This window comes from Cydia pomonella, chromosome 26 (assembly GCF_033807575.1).
Source record: "Cydia pomonella isolate Wapato2018A chromosome 26, ilCydPomo1, whole genome shotgun sequence".
NCBI classification, from domain to species: domain Eukaryota; kingdom Metazoa; phylum Arthropoda; class Insecta; order Lepidoptera; family Tortricidae; genus Cydia; species Cydia pomonella.
The window spans coordinates 5568845-5595941 of NC_084728.1; the positions used below are offsets into that span (position 1 = coordinate 5568845).

The window sequence follows — 27097 nt, forward strand, 5'->3', positions numbered from 1 at the left end:
TTTTTCCGAAATTATAAGAACTATACTGTTCAAACTTGGTAAATAGATGTATTTTATGAACCGCATTAAGATTTTCACACAAAAATAGAAAAAAAAAACAATAAATTTTGGGGGTTCCCCATACTTAGAACTGAAACTAAAAAAAATTTTTTTCGTTATACCCATACGTGTCGGGTATCTATGGATAGGTCTTCAAATAGTACATTACGATACAAGTGCGAAAAATAGGAAATTCGAAACGAGTGGCGATAAATTAAAACACGACCGAAGGGAGTGTTTTAAATCGACACGAGTTGCGAATTACCTATTCGCACATGTATCGTACAACGTTTTACAGTACATATGGCCCTTTAAATGTTCGACACAGTAACGTAATATGCTACTTCTCGCACTAGTGCTATAAAGTAGCCCCATATGTACTGTAAAATAATATTGAGGTTTCTAATATCATTTTTTTCTAAACTGAATAGTTTCCGCGAGAGACACTTCCAAAGTGGTATAATGTGTACCCCCGCCCTGTAACTTCTAAAATAAGAGAATGATAAACCTAAAAAAAATATATGATGATGACATTACCATGCAAACTTCCCCCGAAAATTGGTTTAAACTAGATCTAGTAAGTAGTTTTTTTTTAAAACGTCATAATTTTTTTTTATCAAACCCATACGTGTGGTGTGGGGTATCTATGGATAGGTCTTCAAAAATGATATTGAGGTTCCTAATATCATTTTTTTCTGAACTGAATAGTTTGCGCGAGGGACACTTCCAAAGTGGTAAAATGTGTGTCCCTGTAACTTCTAAAATAACAAAAAAATAAAACTAAAAAAAATATATGATATACATTACCATACAAACTTCCACCGAAAATTGGTTTGAACGAGATCTATATAGTAAGTACTCGTAGTTTTTTTTATACGTCTGGTATACGTACGTATGGTACGGAACCCTTCATGGGCGAGTCCGACTCGCACTTGGCCGTTTTTTGCGATAAGCAATCTTTTTTTTTTAATGGATGTTGCACGATTTACATTCTGATAATTAACTCCCTATTCCATAAATAACAATATTTTTGACTAAAGTGTTAATTGAAAATACTCAAGAAATACTACTTAGCCGTGTTTTTTTAAATTATTTAACTCGGGTGAAAGGCACCATTTCAGTCTCGGACTATAAGCGCTCTCACTGAGCAGCAAACTACCTCGACATAAATGGGTGCCTTTCATCCCTTGGTTAACAATCTACTATTTATAAAGGGATTATTTTTGTATGGTTTTCATAGAGAAATGAATAAAACACTTAGTGTTTTAGTAGTGTTTTTATATTCTTACGCAAATCCCTCTATAATGATTTTATACAGCTTTAGCTTTATAATTACTGTAAAATACCTTTAATGCAGCTTAAATCTTTTCAGAAGCTCTTATACATCCCTTAAATTACTCTAAGTTCTAAATTGGCTGGTTTATTGATGTTACCGACACTTATATGCTACTTGGGTTCAGCTGGCCGAATAGGGAATTAGGAATTTGGATAGACCTTCATGACTTGAAGGGCCTACACAAAAAAATCCACTAAAAATAACTTAGATAACTTTATTTACCTACTTAAATAGTACATTTTACACTAAGTACATCACACAGTTGTGTTTCCGACCTAGCTCATGCTCCGAATGAATCGCTCGGCATTAACAAACCTGAAAGGAAAATTATACATTATAAATAATTAATTATTTGTTTAGAAAAACCGACCAAAAGATCGACTCGGACCTAGTATGTACACTTTACAATTATTTATAAATATTAATAATTTCGAGAAACATTTATTTTTCCACCACACCAGATCGTAAAGGCTCTCTTAATTCTTCAAAAACTGATGAGAAAGTTGCATTTTATTCACTAGAAACAAGTGTATTCCCGTTTGACCCCGCCGGGCACTGATGGGAATAGCTGCATTCACGTGTGGCGGGGACAAATAGAAACACTCCGAGTTACAAAGAAATTTGATAGGTACAAATTTTGAGTTGTTTCCTTATGTTAGCTGGTAGAATTGATAGCAATTATTTTGAATGATAATTTACAAACGTTAATTTGAATTTGATTTTTAATTATTTACAGTTGCGGCATGTTTTTGGTGTTCATTTCATAATTATTGTAATAAAAATTCATTTTGAAAATTTCTGTTTATTTGGTATAGACTAGGTATATATGGGTATAAAAAGGATTCTCAACATAAAGCTGCTCTTTGCGGCCTAATCAATTAGGCTATTTTAAGCTATTTAAAAAAAATGCAAAACAGTCCGATACAGATAGGTAATAATAATATTAATCTATGTTAAAAAAACATTTCTCTAGGGTCGAAAACTTCGGAGGAAACAGTCGAGTACGTTTATATGGAGAAATGACCACTCCAGTCGCCTCTTAAATACTATATTTATGTACTTACTTGCAAAGCATGCATTCAAGAAGCATATGCCACAGCCCGCGAACAGCGCCCGCAGCGCCACCTGTAAATACCAGTATCTTGTATTCATTTTGGTATTAACCAAAACATTTTTAAATTATCCCGCTTTATAAGTTACCCCAATGCACCTTACTGTTAAAGATAAATATAGTTTATTATTCAAGTAGGCATATTACAATGCGCTTATGAACGTCAAATAAAGCTACGCCGGCTCTAACCCTACACCTCTGGCCCGAGAACACTTAAATCCCTCCTAAATTATATGTTAGTTCGATGACAGACGATGAAAAGTAATCATCTTAGGCCCCGCAGTTGGCAGGAAAGCTAGTAAAAATAGAGAGTGTCATGTTGGTTGGGCGCCAAGGCCAACGGACCGATCCTGAGGGTCTTCTAAAATAAATAACTCACGCTAGAGAGAGCCTCGCGTTGGTTGAGCGTCATGGCCGACAGCGCGCCAATCATGATCCCCATGAAGCTGGGGTTGGCGAACCAGCAGAGCGCGAACTATATTACGATCCTATTCTTCCTGATCCTAATTAGACCAGGCTGACTAAAGAGTCAGGTTAAATAAATAACTCACACTAGAGAGAGCCTCGCGTTGGTTGGGTGCCATGGCCGACAGCGCGCCAATCATGATCCCCATGGAGCTGGGGTTGGTGAAGCCGCAGAGCGCGAAAGTTGCCACGATCTCACCGCGAGGCTGAAATTTTAACACAAGTGACTGTGAAAAATAATAAGTAGGTACGTCAACTTACGTTGAATGGGTTCTGACTTGGTTAACAAGTACTTAGTGAAAATAACGCGTTTTAAGAGTCCAAATTTTTCCAGGATTAATCTCAAGAATGCTTGAGAAATATTCGAGCTTATTAAGGCAAGTGTGGATTCTATTGTTTAATCTTTGGAATAATTTGGCCACATAATCTTAAGAATTGGCTCAGGTACTTGTTTTTACAAAAATGAAGTCAAATTCAACTGACCTTTCAATCCAGAGAAAAAAGGGCCTTAGATACTTATATTTTACCAAAGAGTTAGTAGTCTCGTCTGTCCCGAGAAACGTTGCTACATGTCGGGTTGGGTTGGGATTTAAATACTGCAACTATCTTATTGTTCCATTACGTGCTCATTAAACTACATGTTCACTTGTTTGAGATATGACTACTCATGTCATCTCTTTCTTGTACAAGTACTTACAGAGAGCAGTCCGTCCCGTTTCATTTCGCCCATCCGCTGGTATGCTACGAACTCGTTGACCACTGTCTTCAGTCCCACCAGGGAGCCCACCAGCTCACACTCGTCCCACGGTACCCCTGTAACAGAGCATCGTAAAATAGCAGTAACAAACGAATAGCAGTAACGGTCCAATTCTAGCCTAAAGTACGTTGTACTATTATTTACTCGTATTCTGTGCCTAAAGCTTGTGTAAGTTCATACGACCTACCTACACATATCCCACTGCTAGACTCACTGAGTTCACTCGTTCTAGAGGGTTTGGAGTTTAGTTCCCACGGGGAGCTATGCGAATTGGAAGTCACCTCATTTTGTTTTTTTTTTTCCGCAGAGGTACAGCACAGTGCCAAAGAAGTAGCTTAGCAGGCTAGATGTTTAAAATGTTCTAAGCACAACTATATTGTCAGGTAAATTAGTAAGAGCGTGCGTAGATCATTTTGACCCCTGAATCACTTAGCTACTTCAGCTTCTGACTTATGCTGGTTCCTTCACGATTGACCTATACCAAAAAGTGCCAAATACCAATTCATATTTCATTGTACAACATACAATATTTTCAGAAAAATAATTGGTTTGCGTAGTTTTGAGCTTCCTTAGATAGCTAAGAAAACTCTTTAGAAACTTACCCATCACATAACAGAGCGGGATAAAGACCTTCCCAAATATCCACTCCAGGTTAAGGTCCGGGTTCCCCAGCAGGCCGCCGCAGTAGCCAAGCACGCCGTTGGCGAAGGCGATGAAGGACACGAAGGCCACGATGTTGGCGATGATGTTGAGGATGAGCGCGATGCCGTTGGTCGCGCCGCGGGTCGCTGCTGACAGGGCGGATTGGTCCTCACTGTGAACATTTTAGTATATTATTGGCTGGGAGGACTGCTTTGTTTAACAATGGTTTTTAAACTGTCGTGAGTCATACTAATATTAACACATTTAACAGCGCGTTCTACGTGCTACGATAGTGCTATGTGAAAACCCGTTTGTATAGCGAAAAGCGACTGCGGACTGAAAGCGCGTCTGGCGGGTTACTGGCAGTTAAGCTAATTTTATGGTGTAACTCGTGTATTTATGGTCACTCGTGCGACATGTTTCGGAGAGCCTAGGTCTCCATGTTCAAGTGCATGAGTAGGAGTAAATAGAGACCTTAGGCTCTCCGCACTGACATGTCGCGCGAATGACTAAAATACGTGAGTTTAACTGTAAAATTAGCTTTTACAATTGAAGATTATTTAGTAGAAACAAAATAATAGTTGGGAATCCACTAGTACCTACATAGTACCTGTAAGTAATATTAGAATCGCTACACTTTACACCTCCATTTTGGGAACCACGATATACGTATCCTCACTGAAGATTGTCTTGCTATGGTTGTGATATCCTCAGCGATGAGGAAAAGAGAAAGAACATGAACGTACCTGACCACAGGCTGGATGTTATCCACCGCCGTAAGCGATCGCTTGGTCTCCGGCATGAGCAGCTTGGCGTAACATATAGCTGCCGGGGCCGACATCACACTCGCGGTCACCAGGTGCGCCGGCTCGGCCCCAAACGCGATGTATGTGGCTAGTATGGTTCCTGTAGGGAGATCCAGGTGTAAAGCTTATAAATAATAGATCTTTGGTCTCTGTTTCATAATGAATCTGGCCGAATTGTTCACAGATCTTTTTCAAATTTTTTGAACGATTATGAAACGACCAACATTTGAACATTTTGAACCCACCAGACCACACTAGGGAATGCTCCGGGTACTGAGTGTGTATGGCGAGAACTTCAACTTCAACATTTATTCAGCAAATAGGCCACAAGGGCACTTTTACACGTCAACATGGAATTTACATACAAGCAAAAACAAGCACATCAACAATTATAAAATACAATTACTTAATTGAAAATATTAATGCAAAATAAAGTATCATTGTTTAAATTAAAAGTAAGTAAACTATTATTATTACTTAGAGATGTATAAAGTCTCTAAATGTCGAATTAAAAGAAAAAAAACTAAATAATAATAAACACAAACAGATACAAAAAAAATCTAAAATTACTTAGAGGTGTAAATATCTCTAAATGTCAGAACTACATGTTTTTATCAAATTATCCTTAGAGATGTATAGAGCCTCTAAGAGTCAAAATTCAGTATAATTAAAAAAATATTAGGATAAAAGAAACATACGAATGAGGTGTCTCACTGTAATTATACACAAAAATAAAGTTAGCTTAAACAGACCAGAGAACCGGGAATTCCCGGGTCCGGTACTGTATTTGTATAGAAAACCGGTACCGGGAACACTCCCTTGACCACACATGACTACAAATGATTAATCAACTGAGTTTTTGGTTTGTTCCTGCCGTGAAATGCAGCGTCACGTTCGATGTAGACATATTGAGGGCAGAAATACAAACAGCGCAGGCTTAAGAGTGGCTCAGGAGGGCCACGACAGTATCTCGCCCGCGAGATTGACTACCCGTCTTTTTCTAAATGTATTAATTAGAGAGGGTAGCCTATCTCGAGAGCGAGATGCCTACTGTCGCGTCCTGTGCTAAGCCTACAGGAAGATATGAAGCCACGAAGTGAATTTTCGGGGGATTAGTTTATAATGAAAAGAAGAAAATAATATGTACCTACTTTATTGACAATTTACCCTACCGTACCGTTTTACCCTCGCGGTTTATCCATCAAACCGCATTAATGCTCATCATCAATATTTTAATATGTAATTAAATTCCTTCAATCAATCATCAATCAATAATTTATTGGAAGGATCTATATTCCATATAATATGATAACATGAAAAAAGTGTTGCTTTGGTGCTACCAGATAAGGCATGCAATATTTAACAATACTTATTTCGTGTAAAAAAAGGTGTAGGTAATTTTAACTTCGGGGGCCTCATTCGAGTCTGTTACCTAGAGCGTTTTGTCGATATTAAGATCCAATTAAAGATAGTAGCGTCGAAAGTACCTAATCTAAATCCAATGTTAAATGTTAATATTATATTCTTATTAAGAATCACACAGATCACATTCCAGGGCAATCAAAACGGGTAACATTGTATCGTTTTTTTTAAATGAAGGGGTCGTTTTAATGTTCTTTAGGTAGACGGTATATATTTTAATGTCATACAAACTCTGCTAGTTTTGATACCTAAGTTTTAGTTAGTTATTGTATTTAACGTTCAATATAAAGTTAATATTTAAACAATAACAACAAGTTAAACATAAGTTAAGGATGACTCACGCTAGACCGGGCCGGGCCCGGCCCGAGGCGTCCGACACGTCATTTTCTATGACGGCTGATCGGTGATCACGTGGTGCTTTCCATAGAAAACGAAGCGTCGGAAGCTCCGGCCCGGCCCCGGCCCGGTCTAGCGTGAGTCATCGTTTACACATCCATCAATATTTTCCGATTACGTAAGTATTGAAGAATTTATGTCTTTATACATTGCCGATAAACAACATCTTTTGTAATCTAAATTATTACCTACTGCTTGAGGTTGTAATGATCATTTAGCCATTTTTATCATCGGTGATACTGATAATTTGATAACAGATAATATGATCGTGGAATCTACATATTAAAATCAACGAGTGCTTTAAGAGGAATCGTTAGTGGCCTTTTTTTTCCATACTAACGTTCTCGACGTTTTCTTTCGATTTTTATCCTAGATAAATGTTTTTTTTTTTTTAATATGAGTTCTATTTTAGGTTTTGTTAGTTTTATTTTGTAACTACAATAAAAAATCGAAACGGTGAGACATAGATAATTTCTTTCCAATCCCGTTCCCAAAATTTCGTTACCATTGGTTAAGTTTTGGTGGAGGAAAATATCGAGAACGAAACCTCGGTTAATGAGATTTTTACGCAGGATTTTCGCCCGAGCTGCAGTTAAATCTGAGAAGTTTAAAGAGTTAAAAGTAAATACCAGATGTATTTCCTCTTAACTCTTTATTCCTCGGAGTGCTTTAACCCTTTACTCCATTTAAATTTATTACCCAAAGATTGTGTGGAAGAGATCCCTTTTTAGCGACAAGACCGCCTGTTGTTACCTAGTTATACTTTTCCTTTGTAATTTCTTTGTCGTTTTATATGTAAAATGTATTATTATTGGAGCAATGAAGAATATTTTACTTACTCTAATTTTTAAGTTAGCATAAAATATTGTGAGCAAAGTAAACACTCGTATTGGTCCATCACATCTGCTCAAGGAGAGCAGCAATTTTCTGCCGCCATAAAATCTGCCGTGTACACACGTCTCTATACTGTCAATAGTAATGTCATTATGTTATTAATTAGTTGCACTCATAGGAGAATAAGTAAGAGCAAATTGTCTAGCGTGGTACGGGGCGTACGGGCATGTAGAAACAGTCAAAAGATTTCATTTGTGACCCATTTCGTACCTTGTCACAGTGACAATATATAGTATGAGGTCTCTAGCGACTTTCATGTTGTTTGTCACTGTGACAAGGTACGAAATGGTACTGAAATTAAATCTTTTGACTGTACATAATGCGGATGGTTCAAAGTCATGTGACGAGAAGGTTATGATGAACGTGGAGGGAAGTAAAAGGAAAGGAAAACCGAGGAAACGGTGGATGGATTGTATGATTTGTGTGAAAGATAATATGAATCGAAAACAAGTGAAACGGGTGACAGAGAAGTATGGAAGAAAAACACATGCTGCGCCAATCGCAACTGAATGGGATAAGGGCATGCGAATGATGATTAACGTTATTAATTATAATTACAGATAGTCTTTGGTGTGTGTTTTTTATAAAGTACGGAAATCGCTCAGTAAGTAATCCTCATACATCTCTATGACCTAAAACTCATAAGTTACGAGTAGAATATAATAAAGTGGGTAATTACTTGCCAGAGACGGTGGCGAAGCCAGAAGCCATGACGACGTGCAGTTCGGACGGAGTGAGCACCCGGATGTACGCCTTGATCAGCAGCACAGACTCCGTCTGAAGACAGTCACAGGTTTGGTCAAAATACTTTGTAGTAGTAAACTTTAAATTTAACAGTATAAAGTAGCAGTTGTTGGAACCTATTTTTTGTATCTAAGTCACTGTTGTAGCCATCAAATAAGGTTGAAAGTAATGTAGATTTCCAAATATAGGATCCATCTTGTTAATTTGTTTGTTCGATGATCGGATACGAATAAAATCAACTGTTGCATTTGGAATAGTTATAAAATGTCTCATATCGTGGCTATTCCTTAAAAATAGCAGAGGCATTTGATTGCATTTTAAGATATTTGTAAGGTTGCAGGGGCGCCTAAGATGACTTCACGAAAATTTTACCTAATAAAAACATTATTGATTCATAGGAATAATACAAATCAATCGAAACATAACATTAAATGACGCAGCCTTGAGCACAAAAGTTGGGAGTACCTCAAGGTCCTATAATTAGAACACTTCTATTTCTTGGTCTAATAAATTAATAAAAAATAATCGAGAAACAATACTAGAACTCTATATTATTTTTTCGATAGTTCAAGAAGATAAGCATTATAAGATTCAAAATGGCTTACCATTCCAAGGAAGCAGTTAGCGACAGCGATGACACTCTCGCACACAGTAGTAGCTGTAGCTGTTTGCAGCAGCTCGCCAAGCTTGCTGCAGAACCACTGCAGTGCGCCCCAGTAGAACATCACCTCCACCAGCATGCTGAAGAAGAATATGACGGGCAGGGACTGGAAATGGAAAAAAATAGTTATTATATATTAATTTCTAAATAGATGTGTTACGATAAGTAACGAGTGTCAATATTAGTAGTGTAGTAATGGCAAACTACCTTTACTACCCTGAGATTACGACTGAGCAGTGCATCCTCCTATCCTAGAAGGCCTTGAAAATAAGTCAAATTAACCCAAATCTCGCTAAAGCTTTTACGTACTCGTAAATTATACTTACGGCAAAAGCGAAGACATTCTCTGTCCTCACAAGAAGATCACCGAAGGCAAACGCTGCGCCTTCTATACCATATGACAGGAACGTCGCAACCTGAAATGAACAACACATATGGTTATTAAATACACATGTGGATAACGTGATAAAATGGATAGACAGGGGAAACTCGCAGGAATCTTCCCCAGTCTGAGTCGTTTTGGTGGCGTAGTGGTGACTGTGCTTCGGACGTGAACTCGCCCAGTAGTGGACCTATGTTACATTTAATGATGACTTGAGTACCAACAAATTCGTGCCACACTAAATATGATATCAAGATGTTATGGTCGTAGAAAAATCGATTACTAAAGCAGTGTCCAGGAGTTCACTGCCTTGTCATATATTTAATTTTGGTACCTTATCAGAAAAGCACTGCAGCGCTGTCCGGCCCGGGTCCCACCGGATGAAGAGCAGAGCGAACGTGAACTGCAGAAGCAATCCGCTGCATACTGTCCGCCATGCTATCCGGCCTGGGTGCTTGGAGAACACGAATCCTGGCATTGAACGTCAAGCATCGATAAGACGATTTCATCTAGCTGTCTCTAGTCTTCCAGTCAGGCATTCAAACGCCTCCTCACTGCACTGGTGGGGAAGTACATAATTTACTCACTATCTGACAAAAAGCCAAATATTTAACTGTCCTGGGACAGACTAGTAAGGACATAAAAATAGTAATAACTCACAATTCTGATGCAGTCCAAAAACGTCAGAACTGTCAGAAGCGAAGTATGAACTATATTCGCAATGTAAGTTTTGTCCAAAGTGTCAAGTCTGCATGCAGCTACATAGTACATGTACCTAACCAATGTCAAGTCAACATCCTTAAGCGCCTATTATGAAGCTTATACCCAAATATGAAGTATCTTACCTAACAGCAATATGATGCCGATCCCGCTCAGTGAGATGAGTCTCTCGGGTTGATCTCTCGTGTCGACGTACAGGAATATGGCGATGCCCACCAGTAAGGCCACAGATAAAATCACTCTTAACCACCTGAAGGATATAAGAATAATAGATACTTTTATGGAAAAGGTGTTGTAAAGTAGAAGTGGTCATGAATATTATATAATGATCAACCGAAATCTGTAAATAAATAATGTAGAGACATTGAAACAAGATAGAATAAACAGAAGTTTGTTCACAGACGTGTATTTCACACATGGTGTCGCATTCAGTACGAATGAAATCAAACTAAGACTAATAAACAATTATAGAGTTCATCGGTCAGTAAAAAATAATGGCTGTCATATTAATAACACTTACATAAATTTCCAAACGAAGCTACCAGCAGCACCAATGTTGCTGTACACGTTCTTAGAGAGCCACGCGCCGAAATAACGCTTCACAACATAAAAGTAGATGAGGAAGAAGTATATGATGCCAAGGAACGCTATGAGGCTGCCGAAACCCTCGCAGAGGTAGAGGGGGGCGTCGGCTGTAAACAAAATAAAAAATAAAAATAAGAATATCAAAATAACTTGTCCAGGAGTGCAAATTAAGAAAGAAAGAAAGAAGAAATTTAGATAAAAATATTAAGTAGAGAGCTGAACTATGGAGGGTGCAAAAGTATCCAGCTGTCAACTATAAATAACAGTTCCAAATCTTTCCAGAGTAGCGCTATATGTATACCTATGAACTTACCCGTTATTGACCGGAGTGAAGTGCGCTGTCAATGGTTTTGAAAAAACGGGGCACTTATAGATAGTTTATAATAGATGGGTAAAATGAAACATATAGCGGGGCCTAGCATCGTGTGTCATATCTGTTACAAATTACATGCAAATAAAAATCTATACTTACTATATTCTAAATAATAATACAAGCATCCTATAAAATATCCTATAACGAGCCCGTTGAGCACGAAGCTCATGACGGTCCCGAAGCTGGACTTGTTCTTCTTGAAGAAGTCCTCGGTGGAGCTGCCCAGGCTAGCCAGGGTCGTCTCCAGCCAGCCTGAGGGCTCGTGATCCAGGGGCTCGAAGATTACCTGCGATAGAACATTTTTACAAGCTTTTATTTAACTTACCCTGTTAGTATGTATGTATGGATGGATGTTAGTGTGGGTCAAATCTCGGAAGCTAAATTTTTTCCGATTGAGCAGAAAATTTGCAATGCAATATTACGGCATCATCAAGCTGATCTGATGATGGAGACGAGAGGTGGCCATAGAAACTCTGTGATGAAATAACGCAACCTAATTTGTGTGTTGGGGTTTATATAACTGTCTCGATGAGTATTATATAGTTACCTGTGATAAGAAAAGTACACTCAGCGATAAAAGCTTGTACCAAAAATGATTTTTTTGCCGAAAACTTAATTCTAAGTGCAGCCGGGTAGTGCCGCGAGCATATTTGGCACGTTTTTCCGGGCGCATATTGTCTCGCAAATGCAAATTGTGTCTACAGGGACCTAAAGAAAGTTCTTTAGGTCCCTGTAGACTCCCGGCTAAGTAGCCGAGGACCGTGAAAACTAGCGTCTACTCCACCAACAAGGGCCAGGATGATGATGTCGTCTCGAGGTTTAGCTGCGAAACACATTTTTTAAATTACTTTGATAAAACTTGTGCTTGTGTTGTGGGTCATTCTACAAAAATCTCATTCCCCTGGCCATAACTATTCGGAAATTCCCAGGAAATTCCGCTTTATTAGCTTCACATTTTTGGTGATTGTGGAAATCATACCAAGTTCCATCTACAACCAAAACAGCTCAGCGGAATCTCAGGTGAATTTGCCAATAGGTATAGCAAGGGGAATAAGATTAGTTAATTTTTATAGATGCCTGTGGCTGAATAGGCTGAATATCATATATCATATCATTTATATAATATATAATTCATATAATTATCTTTTTTTTTTTGAGACAGAAAAATATTTATTGACAATAACAATATACATAATGGATATATACAGATGATTACTATAACTAGCTTATATCTAAAATAGGCCCTTGAGGCATTGTACCAAGGATGCTGGCGGCATTTCCTCGTTGTATCGCAATACTGATACAACGAGGAAAATAATCATTAGGAATATTATCATTTATATCATATCATATCATATAATAGTCTTAAATTGTCATTTATATGTACAATTCACTTAGCTAAGGATAATATAGAATAAGGTAAAAATTACGGACAAAGTTTGTTTCGGATGCTGTGGACTTCGGACGAAATTTATATAGTACCATAGTGCTGCAATACCTACCAAAATTTAGATAGTTTAGAAGATATTTGCGAGTTCCGCAATTACTGTTTGTGGATTATCCTCAATGCACCAGTGTAAGAACGTTGATAAGAATTAACGTTTCTATTTTATCGACAGCATGGTCACGTAATATCGACTGAAAAACGCGTACTTACACATACCTACTGTTAGTCATTCGTTAAGGAAATTAAAACTTAGGTACTTGATAAGAGAGGCTAGCCTAGGTACAATTACTAACATTGTTAAAATTTTGGCATATAAGATGTTACTTTTCAATAAAATACCTGATTCTTTTTTTACTTACAGTCCAACGAATAGTAGGATACTTATAGCTTGAACTTTCATCATAAAATCTACTACTCCTTCTTTATATTTTATACCGTGAAACAATCGACGATTTTCCGGAAGGAACGCTATCCACCAAATATCCAACACGAGCAAAATGGAAGTGCGTACTTAAAACCGTTACGTAATAAATAATTATTAATACCAGAAAAGCATGTCTCAATATATTTTTTATACGTCATACTTTTTTATGTTTTCTCATTGTCCAAATTAGGAAAAATAGCAAAATTAACGCTTTCGTGATAGATTCTAACTAACAATAATTTTTAAGGAAGAGCTGGGGCCGGGCCGGATCTTCCGGCGCTTCGTTTTCTATGGAAAGCACCACGTGATCAGCCCTCATAGAAAATGACGGGTCGGACGGTCCTGGCCCGGTCTAGCGTGAGTCATCCTTTAGTCGAAGTTTGTGAGCTAATAGCCGAAGAGCTAGCCCCTATATGGTATAAGCAACTAAACTAGATAGTTTGTTGGCTATATGTAGTTAGGTAGGTACCTATACTTAGTCGTTAGAGTCTGCGCGGAAAGAGAAGAGTCGTGAAACAGGCAACCAACACATTCTATGACTTTTCTCTTTCCGCACAGATTAACGGACAGTAAGACAGACGGCCAGCAAAACTACAAATGTTCTTGTTGACTACGGAAAAAGAGGTAACCTACCTCCCCGTTGACTCCATTTTGGCCATTTTGCTTCGGAACATCATCCATCTCTATCTCTGTTCCATTATGCGATTTTGCCTGTGAACAATGCAAATTAGATAGTAATTAGGATCTTTGTTCCATTATGCGATTTTGCCTGTGAACAATGCAAATTAGATAGTAATTAGGTAGGCATAGAGGTCATTTTAGCATAATCTACTTTTTAGATAACTTTCAAATTGTATTACTGAAGTCACCCCCAAGGCTGTAAAAAAGACTCCTTGATTCCTACGGACGCGATATAGAGTCTGTCAAGAGATTCAACACTGAAATCTTGAGTTCAAAACTTCAAAAGCATTATTTGGTGGTCACTAATTTCAAATAATAGCGTGCAGGAGTTTACTAGTTATACTAGACTCAGACACAATTTTTGAGGACAAGCAAAAAACAAACTACGATCAAAACAAAAAACAACTTGATGCGTGGAGAACTCTTAAATTTTCTTTTGTCACGATGAACTAAATTTTAAGCTGAACTATACCTATATATTTAAAAAAAAATCCTTGACTCAGTACAAAGCAATCAAATTTGATAGCAACTGTTATCGCTTACGACTGCTGCGGAACTGCCGGCGCTGACTACAGAATGCTTGTATACCAAACAATACGTCAGTTTACCAAACAATGTCATAGAAGAAAAATTGTTTTATTGTAACACAAGCGACCCGCTTCGGCTTCCCACGAGTGCAAAGTATACCTATGCCAAAGGGAAATGACTTCAACCAAGATTTCATCAAATCTCTAACGGATGTAATCAAATCACGCAAAATAATATTTTTTTATCATTTCCCTGGAGTAATCGCGTGATTGATAAAATCTGTATAGAATTTAGTGAAATGACAAATTCCGCTTGGTGCCCATATAACGAAATGAGTTACATAGAAATACCTATCTAATGACCTAACTTTCATCTCTGTTGCCTAAGTAATAAGGGTGACGAGATATTGGCTAAAATACTAATATCTCAGTTCTGCAATGGGATTCCGCTTGGTGCCCATCGAACGAAATTAAGTACATAGAAATACCTATCTAATGACCTAACTCTCATCCCTGTTGCTTAGGTAATAAGGGTGACGACAATTTTACTAAAATACCAATATCTCAGTTCTACAACAATGGAATTCCGCTCAGTGCCCATAGAATGAATTGAAGTACACAGAAATGGCTATTTATTTATTTATGACCTAACTTTCATCTCTGTTAGTTATTGGACCAGGCTCCATACAAAGTTGCTCATGGTCATTTAGTATGGATATACCTAGTTTAAAGGCCATAGGATATATAGTTTCTATCGTCATCTGAAGATGAAATGATTCCCACAGAGACGAAGTCGCGGACAGAAGCTAGTATAAATATACACATACATACATACGTAACTAAATAATAAAAGGTAACATTCAAGTATACGTAGCATGTCTAATTCACTCTTGGCTATAACATATATATTAAATAGTTTCTTTTGTATACATAACAATTACTATATTTATGTACCTGCATAAACAAAGTGCTTACGTGACACCGTTTACCAATAAACCCACCTATTGTTGTCAAATGTTTGTCAAATACAGTTAAATAAAAATGGTATTTGTAAACCAACCCAATTGATTCATATTAATTAAACGGCGTAATATTAATTTATAACTTAACTACCTAATTGTGAGTATTTCTTTTCTGGTTTCTCCAAGTGTCTTGAGTTCCAATTCATTATGATTATGATACATATGTTAATTGATATTTATTACTGTAATGTTTTAATATTTATTTCCATGTAGAAAACAGAAATAGGAAATATTTATATGTGTTATCTGGGCTCAGGACCGCTTTGTCCACAATCCTATTTCGTCATCTTCTTATCTTGTCATTATTGTCATATGATCCACTGTTATGCTGCGGTATCATGGTCGCATTTTTGTCACTTGTCATTATGGCCGTCACTTTCGCGCTTACATGCTTATTAGAACGTGACAGGTATGGCGAAAAAATGATAAAACGCCGACCATCTTAGCCCTACTGATATACATATTTACTCCAAACTGAAAAATTGTATACTTTATTTGTTTACTAGTTATTTTAGATTGTGACTACACGCGAAGCAAAGATTTTTGCTTTTTTTTAATACTACGTCAGTGGCAAACAAGCATACGGCCCGCCTGATGGTAAGCAGTCTCCGTAGCCTATATACGCCTGCAACCCCAGAGGAGGAGGACCCTAACATCCTTCCCCCCCTCGTTGAGCTCTGAGTTGAGTAGTTGTTGAGTACACTAAGATTTTTTTTTTAAACATTTGAAATTGCATTGACGTTTCATGCTAGTTCCATATGAGGCTATCGAACAAAACAGTAAATTGTATTGTTTTGCGTAAGCTAAAATGAAGTGACTTTTCGTTTATTTTTATAGTTTTTTCAATACTTAGAAATGTTCAAACAGTATAAATATTTGAGGATATTCTATAAAGTAGTTAATCTTAATGAAAATCATTATAATGTGTGCTCGATAGCTAATTTTTTTTTCACCACACCAACTGGTAAAGGCCCTTTTGATTGTTCAAAAACTAAAGAGAAAGTATCGTTTTATCCACATGTGGGAAAAGTAATCAAATGCAAATTTTGAGTTGTTTCCTTATGTTTGCTGGTGGAATTCACTTTTAAATGATGGTTTTTAATGATATTTTTTTATTACGTTAATTTGAATTTGATTTGGTTTGAGTTTTTGGTATTTCATAGTTATAGTATTATCCTCGCGTTGGTGTGGTGAAACATTTTGTGTTTCACTCGGAGGCAAAGTTTGTTTAACCCTCGTGCCTTGAAACCCTCGAAACGCTCAAGATTCCACTTCTCGAACCACTCTCGTGGTTCAATTTTGGAATCTTTCGCGTGCTCGGGTATCAATATTAGCACGAGCAGTTAAACAACAACTTTGCCCCCTTGTAAAACAAATAACTATTTCAGTGTACCTACTTATTTTATTTATCGAAATCACTTACCGATTCTCGTTTCCTGACTTCCGACTCCATTTTTGTAACTGTTCTAATTTACCTAATTTAAAGGAGTTCAAACCCTACTAAATGTTCACTCTTCAAGGTTTGTACTTCTGCATAATGTTGGAGACAGAATGAAGCGCCATGTTTAATCTGAAATAAGATACACGAGGATTAATCGACAGTTCTGTAAAATAGTACATTACGATACAAGTGCGAAAAATAGGAAATTCGAAACGAGTGGCGATAAATTAAAACACGACCGAAGGGAGTGTTTTAAATCGACACGAGTTGCGAATTACCTATTCGCACATGTATCGTACAACGTTTTACAGTACATATGGCCCTTTAAATGTTCGACACAGTAACGTAATATGCTACTTCTCGCACTAGTGCTATAAAGTAGCCCCATATGTACTGTAAAAAATATGTCTCTACTTTTTACAAAATTTAGTTTTGGTAATGATGTAAATATTTTAGAGAGAGATATTTATCAATGAAATAAATTTTATATATCTTATCTATCTACATGTATATATATGTATCTGTATATGTTATATCTTACAAACGGTTCAATTAATCATGGTAATTACAAAGTGACATTGTAGATACCTATTGAAGTTTGTCATATCAAATTCTAAGGTGTCGTCGCCAATCGTTCAGCGACGAAATATACCGTTTTTTCGAAATCAAAAAAGTACTGAGAGCTTCGTATACAACGTGTCTACACTCCGGACAGAGTTGAATACTTCGGAACAGTGAAAGTCAGAATGGCGGGTGTACCTAAATAAAAAGAATTGAAAAGCATACCATATTTTTGTACGTAATTTGTACTATTTAGTACCTCCATTAAAAAAAATTGTACTTCACGGTACGTAAAGTTATCATCTAAAAACAGGTCACCCGCCATCGTGACAGTCAGAATGGCGGGTGTACTTTATTACGCTATGTTCCCGTGGTTATTGATAAATTATATAAAAGCCAAATTTTTGTAACTTTTTATACCTTCATATTCAATTATAATTTATTTATTTATTTATTTATTGATATTTAGGACAACAACAGCCGTAAATAAAAGTTTTACATATGAGTGATTACATAACAGATGGCCAATGACAGTTATCCACTAATTACATTTTACTTAGAATAACGTAATTCGTATCTAGGTATTATCATAATAAACAGTTTTAATAAGACAGTGTGCTCATCACAACATGCTCATCATTAATTATGAGTTTATGATTCTATACAAATACATAAATTTTAGCCAAGACGGATACGTCAATAAGTTCGTAGACGTAAAGATCTGATGTGACGTTATTATATGTATGTACAAATATTGTTCATTTTATTTAAGTGCATATGCCTCAATAAATCCGCAGTTCATCGTTTATTTTGGTATGTCAATACTACACAATTGTATGACTTTACATCAGTAGATTAGAAATATTAAACACAAATAAAAAAAAGAAGAGTTGCATGGTAATACTCATAGAAGTAAATTTAATGATATATTTATATATACATAATTGTGTGTGTCCGATGGACAGGCTAAATAGACTGGTGAATAATTTAATCTTAATTTTAATTTATTTGTACTTTTCTGAAAGTGTCTTGTAGATATTGTCCATATATTTATTCCTAGATCCGAGAAAGGGGTCTGCAGAATAGAATTCCATGTTATATAAACGAGGGATTCGAGATAACACTGCATTGTCACCATACTTAGTCACGTGAAAAGGAACATGAAATAGGGCGGTATGTCTAGTGCGACGCTTTGGGGCTCGAAATGATAGACCAGACAACAGTTGTGGGCAATCGATGCGACCATTAATTATATCAAAGAGAAACCTCATGTCTGAAAGTTTACGTCTGTCTTCTAGTGTTAAGAGATTATATTGTCGACATTTATTAGTGTAGGAGGTAGATGGTATAATTTTTTTGAATTTGTGATTTAAATGTGACGCAAATTTCTTCTGAATTTTTTCAATACGATCTTTATGAATGGCGTAATTGACTGACCATATGGGAGAGGCATATTCTAAAATACTTCTAACGTATGCATAGTATACTATCTTCAAACTTAGAACATCTGAGAATGGTTTACACGTTCTCATCATAAAGCCGAGATTACGATACGCTTTGTTGACTATATGGTCGACATGTTCCCTCATTGACATCTGGGTGTCGAGTATTATTCCCAGATCACGAACTACTTCGACTCTTTCCACCACGGTACCTCTAAGATTATATGAAAATTTTATTGGTGTGATTCGGCGAGTGAAGGTTATGCACTGACATTTATTAGTACTAAGAGAGATCTTGTTCAGGGAGTAATAATAGTCAAGATTATTGAGATCGATTTGCAGACGATGACAATCTTCAAGAGTTCTGACACGGATGAATATTTTTTTGTCGTCTGCATATAACAGGTGATGGGCATTATTTATAGATCTATTTATATCATGTATGTAAGCAATGTATAGAAGAGGTCCAAGATGAGAGCCCTGGGGAACGCCAGATGGGATTGTAATGTAATTTGATCTAAAACCTCCAAGAACCACGGCTTGGGAACGGTTGGTAAGGTAGGATTCAATCCAACGTAGCAGATCTCCATGAATTCCCAAAGCCTCGAGCTTTCTGATAAGAATAGCGTGATCTACACGATCAAACGCTTTTTCGAAATCAGTGTATATCACGTCAACCTGTCCACCACCCTCCATCTCCGATAAGACAAAATTTGTAAAACATGCCAGATTTGAAACTGTCGAGCGTCCTTTCAAGAAACCATGCTGAGTATTTGATATGCCACTACTTACAAGAGGATATATGCTATCTACTACAATTGACTCGAAGAGTTTACCCATTGTATTGAGTATAGATATTGGTCTATAATTAACGATACTAGTTTTTGATCCTTTTTTGTGAACAGGGATAATATGGGCTTTTTTCCATAAAGAAGGATAAATGATAATATGAGTCATTTTATTTGTGCTTTCCAAGTTTTACTCATTTTATATTTTGCTTGCTATTACAATTTAGCAGGCGTTATAATTTTTCAAGTTATCGATTTTATTTTTAAGAAAAAACGCTAAGGTACAATTATTTTTATTACGCCAGGATTTAGTACCTTTAATGTTTAATCTGTTAAGTTCAAATAACTCCGAAAATCATGTATAAATAACACAAATTAGGTACAAAAATATGGTATGGTTTTCATTTAATTTTATTTAGGTACACCCGCCATTCTGTCTCTCACTCGGAACAGCCTGTATGTAGATATACGGTAATTAAACTAATTAAAGAGTATGTCATGTCACTAGTGTCACTTTAATTTTATCATTTATTTTAATCGTATGGCATTCTATTGAGGGCAATCAGAGTGTAGCCTTGAGGTTGCTAAGCCAGGCAACTAAGTCAGGTGTCACGATGTTTAGGTCCTCAGGAGGCCCAGGATATGAGTGGAGTGGGCAGCGCTGGAAAATATGTTCGATGGTCTGCTCTTCCTCTCCGCATTCGCAAAGTGGGGAAGCCGTCCATCCCCATTTGTGTGTGGCTGAATTGCAGCGGCCATGTCCGGTTCTCAGCCTGTTCAGGCGGCACCAGATTTTCCGAGGAAGGTCGAACCCTTGTGGTTTTTTAGTCGGGTCGGATATATGGCTGTTCTGTATTGCCGAAGCAGACCAATCCGCTTTCCACCTATCCGAAATGTTAAAGCTGCTCAGACTCTCAGCTGCAGTACAGGGTGGATTCCGGGATTTTAATCGCCGAGGGGGTGGGCGGCAGAATTCCTCGTGGGCAGGCATTACGGGGTTATTCGTGATCTTCTCAGCCTCCCTCTTTAACGCCTGGAGTCGTCGGAGGTGAGGAGGCGCAATGTGACTCAATGCCGGCAGCCAGTGTACGGGTGTAGATCGGATAGTGCCAGAGATGCAACGCATGGTCTCGTTAAGCTTAACGTCCAATGTATGGGTATGTGCACTTTCAAGCCACACTGGTGCGCAGTATTCTGCTGCCGAGTACACAAGCGCGATGGCCGAGGTGCGTAGGCAATCAGCTGAGGCTCCCCAGCTCGTGCCGCGAAGTTTGTGGAGAAGATTGTTCCTCGTGGCGACCTTCTGTGAGAGTTTTGATAAGTGGTGTTTAAATGTCAGTGATCTATCCAAGGTGACACCTAAGTACTTGGGACAGGGGGTGTATTTAAGAGCTTCGCCATTCATATAAACAGCTGGCTGGTATCCGGCCAGCTGGTTAGTGAGATGGAAACAGGATACCTCAGTCTTGGACGTGCTTGGCATGAGTCTCCACGCTCTGAAATACGCGGCCAGGGCTCTTAAGTCCGATGTCAATGTTTGGGCTCCCGATTCGAAATCTTTGCTCTGGGTAATGAGTGCGATGTCGTCGGCATATATAAACCTGTCAGAGTCTGTGCGTGGAAGGTCAGAGATGTACAAATTGAAGAGTATTGGTGCCAAGACTGAGCCCTGTGGCAGGCCGTTGTTAAGCTTGCGTTTTCGGCTCTTTTTGCTACCCAGGAAAACCTCGAAGACTCTTTCAGACAGCATATTGGAAATTAGGTTGACCACTTGTCTGCTAGGAATTACTGTCAGCATCTTGTGGATCAACCCTTGCCTCCAAACGGTATCGTAGGCAGCTGTGAGGTCGATAAACACTGCACTAGACTTTAGGCGTTTTTGGAATCCGGCTTCTATGTGGTTAGTGAGTGACAAGACCTGGTCGACGCAGCTTCTGCCTTTTCGAAAACCAGCTTGCTCAGGTGGAATTACAGGCTCCACGAAAGGTTCTATCCGTACAGCTAAGAAGAGCAATAGGTCGGTAGCTTTCGGGAAGGTGTTCAGGTTTACCTGGTTTAAGCATTGCGACCACTTTTGCTAGTTTAAACTCCTTTGGCAGGATATTATTTTCTAGAACGTTTGAGAACATAGCTGTAAGCCAACTAACCGCAAGAGGTCCCATATGCTTTAAAAACTCATTGAACATCCTGTCGGGGCCAGCAGCTTTATTGTTCTTGAGTTGCTTGATGGCATTGATGGTTTCGTCTATGCTGAAAGGTCCAGCCAGCTCATGGTTTAGTGGTGAGTTCTTCTTGAGCGCTGTGAGTTCTTTCCGAATTTTCTTTGTGAAGACAACATCACGTTTTGCCCGCGTGAGCTCTACCATTCTGGATGCAATGGAATCTGGGTGGACACTCGGGCATACTGTGCCATTAGGCGCGTGCTTTCCGGTGAGACTGTTTAGCGTTCTCCAGGCCTTTCTGCTGGATCGCTTAAAATCCATGCCTTCCACCGCAGCTTCCCATTTAGCTTTACGACTCTCGTCTAGGGAAGCAAGTAGTTTGGCGCCAGTGGTGGGGAGGCCTGTGGTCTGGAACTCTTTGTAGAGGTCTTCGCATGTAGGGCTCCATCCTGGTATGTATTCTTTCCTAAAACCCCTCGGTATGCTACTTTTTGCCGCCATGAAGGTGAGTTCGCTGAAAAAGCTGTAGTTGGAGGCTACTGGTTCCAAATTGGCTGAGGACAGATTCAGGTCCAAGTGTTCCTTAAATTTGTTCCAGTCCGCCCGAGCGAAATTCCATCTCGGTAGGGGCATCGAGTGTTTTAGAGGTATTTTTGCACCAATCTCCACGAATACGGGCCTGTGCTGGCTGTTGGGAAAATTCGACAATACTGAGCGGCTACAAGGGAGTGGGCGATCGAGGTGGTCCCTGGACACAAACACTAAATCAGGATTGTAGTCCTTTTTCCACCTAGCAGAATGAAAAGTGCCTTTATCCTTAGCGTCAAAGACCAAGTGCAAATTGTGTATGTCCGCCCATTGGACTAGGTGTTCACCATTCGCATCCACTGTTGCATATCGCCAGTTTGTGTGGTGGCTGTTAAAGTCGCCGACGTATACGCTTGGATGTTGTTGGATGGGAAGCAGTTCTGTAGACCATGAAGCGCTCGGGGACTTGTAAACATTTGTTATAAAGATGTTATCCACCAATATGACAATGTAGTAGACACAATCTTCAGCGCCAGCGGAGACAAACTGCACATCCGTGATTGTTGACCTGACAAAGGTGGATATGCCATGTTTGGGATGGTGTATGGCTTTAACTAAGGTGTACCCGGGTAATTTTGCTCTTCTTTCAAGATCTGCGTCATCCCTTGTGTGTGTCTCCTGAATGTTAACAATGTCAATCCTACACTCCTTTAGTACCTTTAACAGGTAGTCACTTTTAGCTAAACTTATACCTTCTATGTTTAGTTGCAGAATGCGTACTGATGGTCCGACATCCCTTGTCTGAGGGCTCTGGGTAGAGCAGCCTCTCGGCAAATTTTATCATAACTGTGAACGACTAATACAGTATGCTCCTATTTATTGATGATTTTATTTGAATTCATTTAATTTTTTTGAGTGTATCATGACCGCTACCAGGTGATTCTTTTTTTTTTGTTTTTGTTGCTGTACTGTTCGCTTTTTTGTATTTATTCTACTTACTATAACACTTAGTTTTAAATTTAAAATGTTTTTAACTATTATGGACCATTGTTGTCTGTTTAAATAAATAAATAGAAATTGAACAAAACGCCTTTTTGGCTGCGACGCTGTCACTATGTGACTTAGTTTAGACATACCTACTGACAGATATTAAAGTTTTAAAGAAAACTCGTAGTTTTGTAAATAAAAAAATACAATTCCTTGTAATATTTTCATTTTCACCAAGATGTAACAAGAAATAACGTCTCGTGTACTGACAATGCAAAAAAAACCATGGCCAACACGGTCTGGCCTAGTGGGTGCGAATCCCGGTAAAGGCATTTATTATGAGCACAGCTATTTGCTCCTGAGTCAAGGATGTTTTCTATATATCGTTGTCTGAGTACCCACAACACAAGCCTTCTTGGCTTACCGTGGGACTTAGTCAATTTGTGTAAGAATGTGAAATGCCTCTTAAATATATTTTTTTTGCTCCTTATGACTGTTTCGCAGCTTGGCGAAGTTCAGTAGTAGTTTTAAGTGTTTTTTTGTTTCTTAGCAATAAATAAAAAAATAACATAATTTTATTTCCATCAATTAGTCTCACTGGCTCTCAAGCGTGACATGTCTATTATTAATCCATAAAAGAATAAATCTAATTAATCTGTATCCGTTCCGTTACTTATTAAATTAAAGAAAAAACAATGTTATACGTAAGTAGGTACAGTCTGCGTCAATAATAACGGATGTAACAACGGTCCAAAAGTACAGTCATACGTTGACAGCTGCCACCCTAGAATAATTTTCCAATTAGCGTTAAAGTCAGACCAAGCTAAGTTGGCAGCGATTTTGATAGCCCAGTCTGTGCAAGTGTTACCCAGAGGGTAATCGTATATACAAAATATTTTCCATTCTCCAAGATTTATTACTGGGGCCTTATTCGAGATGCACAACTGTCAAATTTCGCGTCCACATCAAATCAACACTTGATTCTATCGCATGTTGATTGTATCAAGTGTTGATTCTATCAACTGTGGATATTATCATTTGGAACAATCAAAACTCATTCATAGAAAAAATAATCAAACAAAAATCAACTTTGTTTATTACTACTATATAGTTTGAAATGGCTCTGAACTCGAAGTGGTTCGGTTTGATTTGTTTGTCACCTGACTGTGGATTGCTAATGTCAAATTTTGACAAGTGTTGATTTTATTGCTAGACTTTATTGTCCATGGGCTTGGGCACCATCTTGGATTTTTTGACGTACGACAGGGAATACCCTTCCTTTCCTACAATATATGGCATAGAGTAAAGCGTCTTTTTTTTTAAACAGGAATCAGCGACATCTTGTATTCGATAGGATAAGTAATGCGCTATGAACAATGCGGCGGCGAGTAGTGAAACTGTACCTGACAACGTCAATCAATTAAAAAGTGACCACACAGTTGATGGTCGATAAAGGCGATTATTAATTTAATTTTAACGACAATAAAGAACTATTGACATGCGATCTTTTTGTTGAACCCACACCTACACGTCGAATAATGCTCGCTCCACATATTCTCCTATAAACGCTCAAAATTGTAAAAAAAATTGATGCAATTTACTCCGCACCCAGTCTCAAGTTGCTTCTAAACCACGTTCACGAACCAAGTTGTAACCTAACACATCTGTAAATATAAGGCATATGATTTAGAGATAAAGTCCGTTTTTTTTAAATTACGAGATGGTTCATGAATAACCTTTATTACTATAAAAATAATACTACATTTGTCAATTTTTTTTTCTGTATTGCGCTATTACATAATGCATAAAATTGATATAAAGATAGGTACCATAGTAGCTCGCTCACTTGGTCTATCAACAACTATTTTAATGCTCTTTGTACTCGTATACGCGACCCCATTGTATGTACAGTCGCCATCAGATATATTACTTACCAAGACCTAAGTACCTATTATTTATATGTACCTATACAAAGAGAATTCCTATGTTAAAAGGAGATTAAATACATATTTTGTTATTCAACTACAAATAAAATTAAATTTATCTTTTTCAGTTAACACATTTTTTTACCGATTTCTTTAATAAAATAAAACATTAAAATATTATGTGACTATATTTCATTGTCTTCGGTGTAGATTATTTACTGATGTTCCAATTTCCTGTATCAGTTTGGTACCAGGAAATATAAAAACTACACCTCTTCAAAAACTTTGCTGGTAGTTCGACATCTGTAAGTTTAAATATAAAACATGATAAAAACACTTAAGTCAAAAACGTGTACATAATATAATTGCCCTATATTCTGGTCATGATGCATGCATGTTATGTATGGTAATGTTTAAAGCAAATAAAATATTCTTATTCTTATTCTTATTCTCGGTAGGGTGCTCAGAAGGCTGGGTGCATTTCCGCGCTGGTTAACAATGCTGATCCTCTGGTCACCAGAAGCCTATATAAGGCGCTCTCATAGAGCCACACTAGTGCCCTAGAGTTTTAAATTCAACCCCAAGTGCCACAAATATGTAGTAAAGGGTTTAAATTCTGGATCAAGAACATGGAATACTGTTCGCTAGTAAGGCCATAGGTATTAGAAAAAAATAATAGTAGGACACGGCCGTGGTCACTGGTCATGGTAGGTGGTACAGGTGGGCCAGGCAAGCTCTGAAATTATGCACCTATTTTACTATAACTTTGTTCACCTGTGTATATTTACTGTTTCCATGATAATCATTTTTAATATGTAGCCCGTGTAATCGGGCTGTATCATTGGTCTCATATTTTTTAACACAAAATCATAATTTTAATTCAATAATTAATGGTGTTTTACATATTAATCATTAATGTACCTATTTTGCAAAATTTTCTTGCATATAATAATATTGTTTACTTCAATTGACGTGTTTATTATTTTCGTTACTATGTCAACGTTAATACTTAAAAAAATATAACGTGAAGGTTGAGTCCGCAGTACAGTTACAGTTTACGTACATAGTGGCATTAGCACAGTCGGATTAGGACCAAACTCGAAATGTCTGAACAGTCATGAAATTTGGTATGTATATATACGTTAAAGGCCCCTTTTTCATGCCCACACCATTTGACATTTGGGGACGTCGAGGAACCGCAGCCATCTTGGAAAATGTGGACCATCCAGGAGAAATTCGCGTTTTACTCTAAATCTACGTTCTTTATTCAATAATCGTGTAAGGCAACATTCAAGCTTATAAAATTCTACATAAAATAGTTTTAGACATCTTTGCGAAAAAAAATGATCTTGCTTTAAAAAATACTTACTAAATCCAGATTTAGCCCTTATACCCTTTCATGGGATATTCTCTTAATAGGAAACTTGGAAGAATAAAAATTCCACTTTTAACTATACATTTGTACATAATCTACCCCAATATCAATATTTTACTTGACTGCAACTTAACCAGAAAGTAGGGTTATGGGTATAAGTACTGAGGATTCAGGACACCCTGTAGCTTAGGATACTGGACGGATTTTTTAAATGACGTATTATTTAGCCCTAAACCTTTTTCTTCAGTTAATTTTAGTAACTTTGTATTGCATAGCACTTGTATACTAACTGTGGATCTACTGATGTCTGTTTTACTGTACTCCGCTCAATAGTTTAGGCGCTAGAAGAAAAAATATGATTTAATATTCGGAGTCCTCTCAAGGCGGCTGTATTGATTTTTTTTTAATAGAACAAGTAAAAGTAGGTTGTGAATGGCAAGAGGAATCTAACGAT

At 37.6% G+C, this 27097-nt stretch overlaps 1 protein-coding gene across 5 annotated transcripts in view; it reads right to left on the reverse strand.

Moving 5' to 3' along the window:
* Positions 1 to 1575: 1575 nt before the first annotated feature.
* LOC133531889 (sodium/nucleoside cotransporter 1-like) overlaps positions 1576 to 27097 on the reverse strand; it is a 53011-nt gene continuing 27489 nt past the window's right edge. For 2 of the 5 annotated variants that reach the window (XM_061870294.1, XM_061870295.1), the window contains exons 2-16: positions 16858 to 17004; positions 13838 to 13915; positions 11433 to 11619; positions 10896 to 11067; positions 10501 to 10625; positions 9990 to 10126; positions 9600 to 9689; positions 9218 to 9379; positions 8552 to 8645; positions 5097 to 5256; positions 4311 to 4522; positions 3649 to 3764; positions 3038 to 3157; positions 2440 to 2500; positions 1576 to 1690 (exon numbers count right to left, since the gene is read on the reverse strand). In XM_061870294.1, the coding sequence (XP_061726278.1) occupies positions 1656 to 1690; positions 2440 to 2500; positions 3038 to 3157; positions 3649 to 3764; positions 4311 to 4522; positions 5097 to 5256; positions 8552 to 8645; positions 9218 to 9379; positions 9600 to 9689; positions 9990 to 10126; positions 10501 to 10625; positions 10896 to 11067; positions 11433 to 11619; positions 13838 to 13915; positions 16858 to 16887 (1779 nt within the window). In that variant the 5' untranslated portion in view covers positions 16888 to 17004 and the 3' untranslated portion in view covers positions 1576 to 1655. Of the gene's footprint in view, positions 1691 to 2439; positions 2501 to 3037; positions 3158 to 3648; positions 3765 to 4310; positions 4523 to 5096; positions 5257 to 8551; positions 8646 to 9217; positions 9380 to 9599; positions 9690 to 9989; positions 10127 to 10500; positions 10626 to 10895; positions 11068 to 11432; positions 11620 to 13837; positions 13974 to 14357; positions 14519 to 16857; positions 17005 to 27097 lie in introns of those variants that run through there. The other 3 variants (XM_061870297.1, XM_061870298.1, XM_061870296.1) reach the window with 3 other exon arrangements.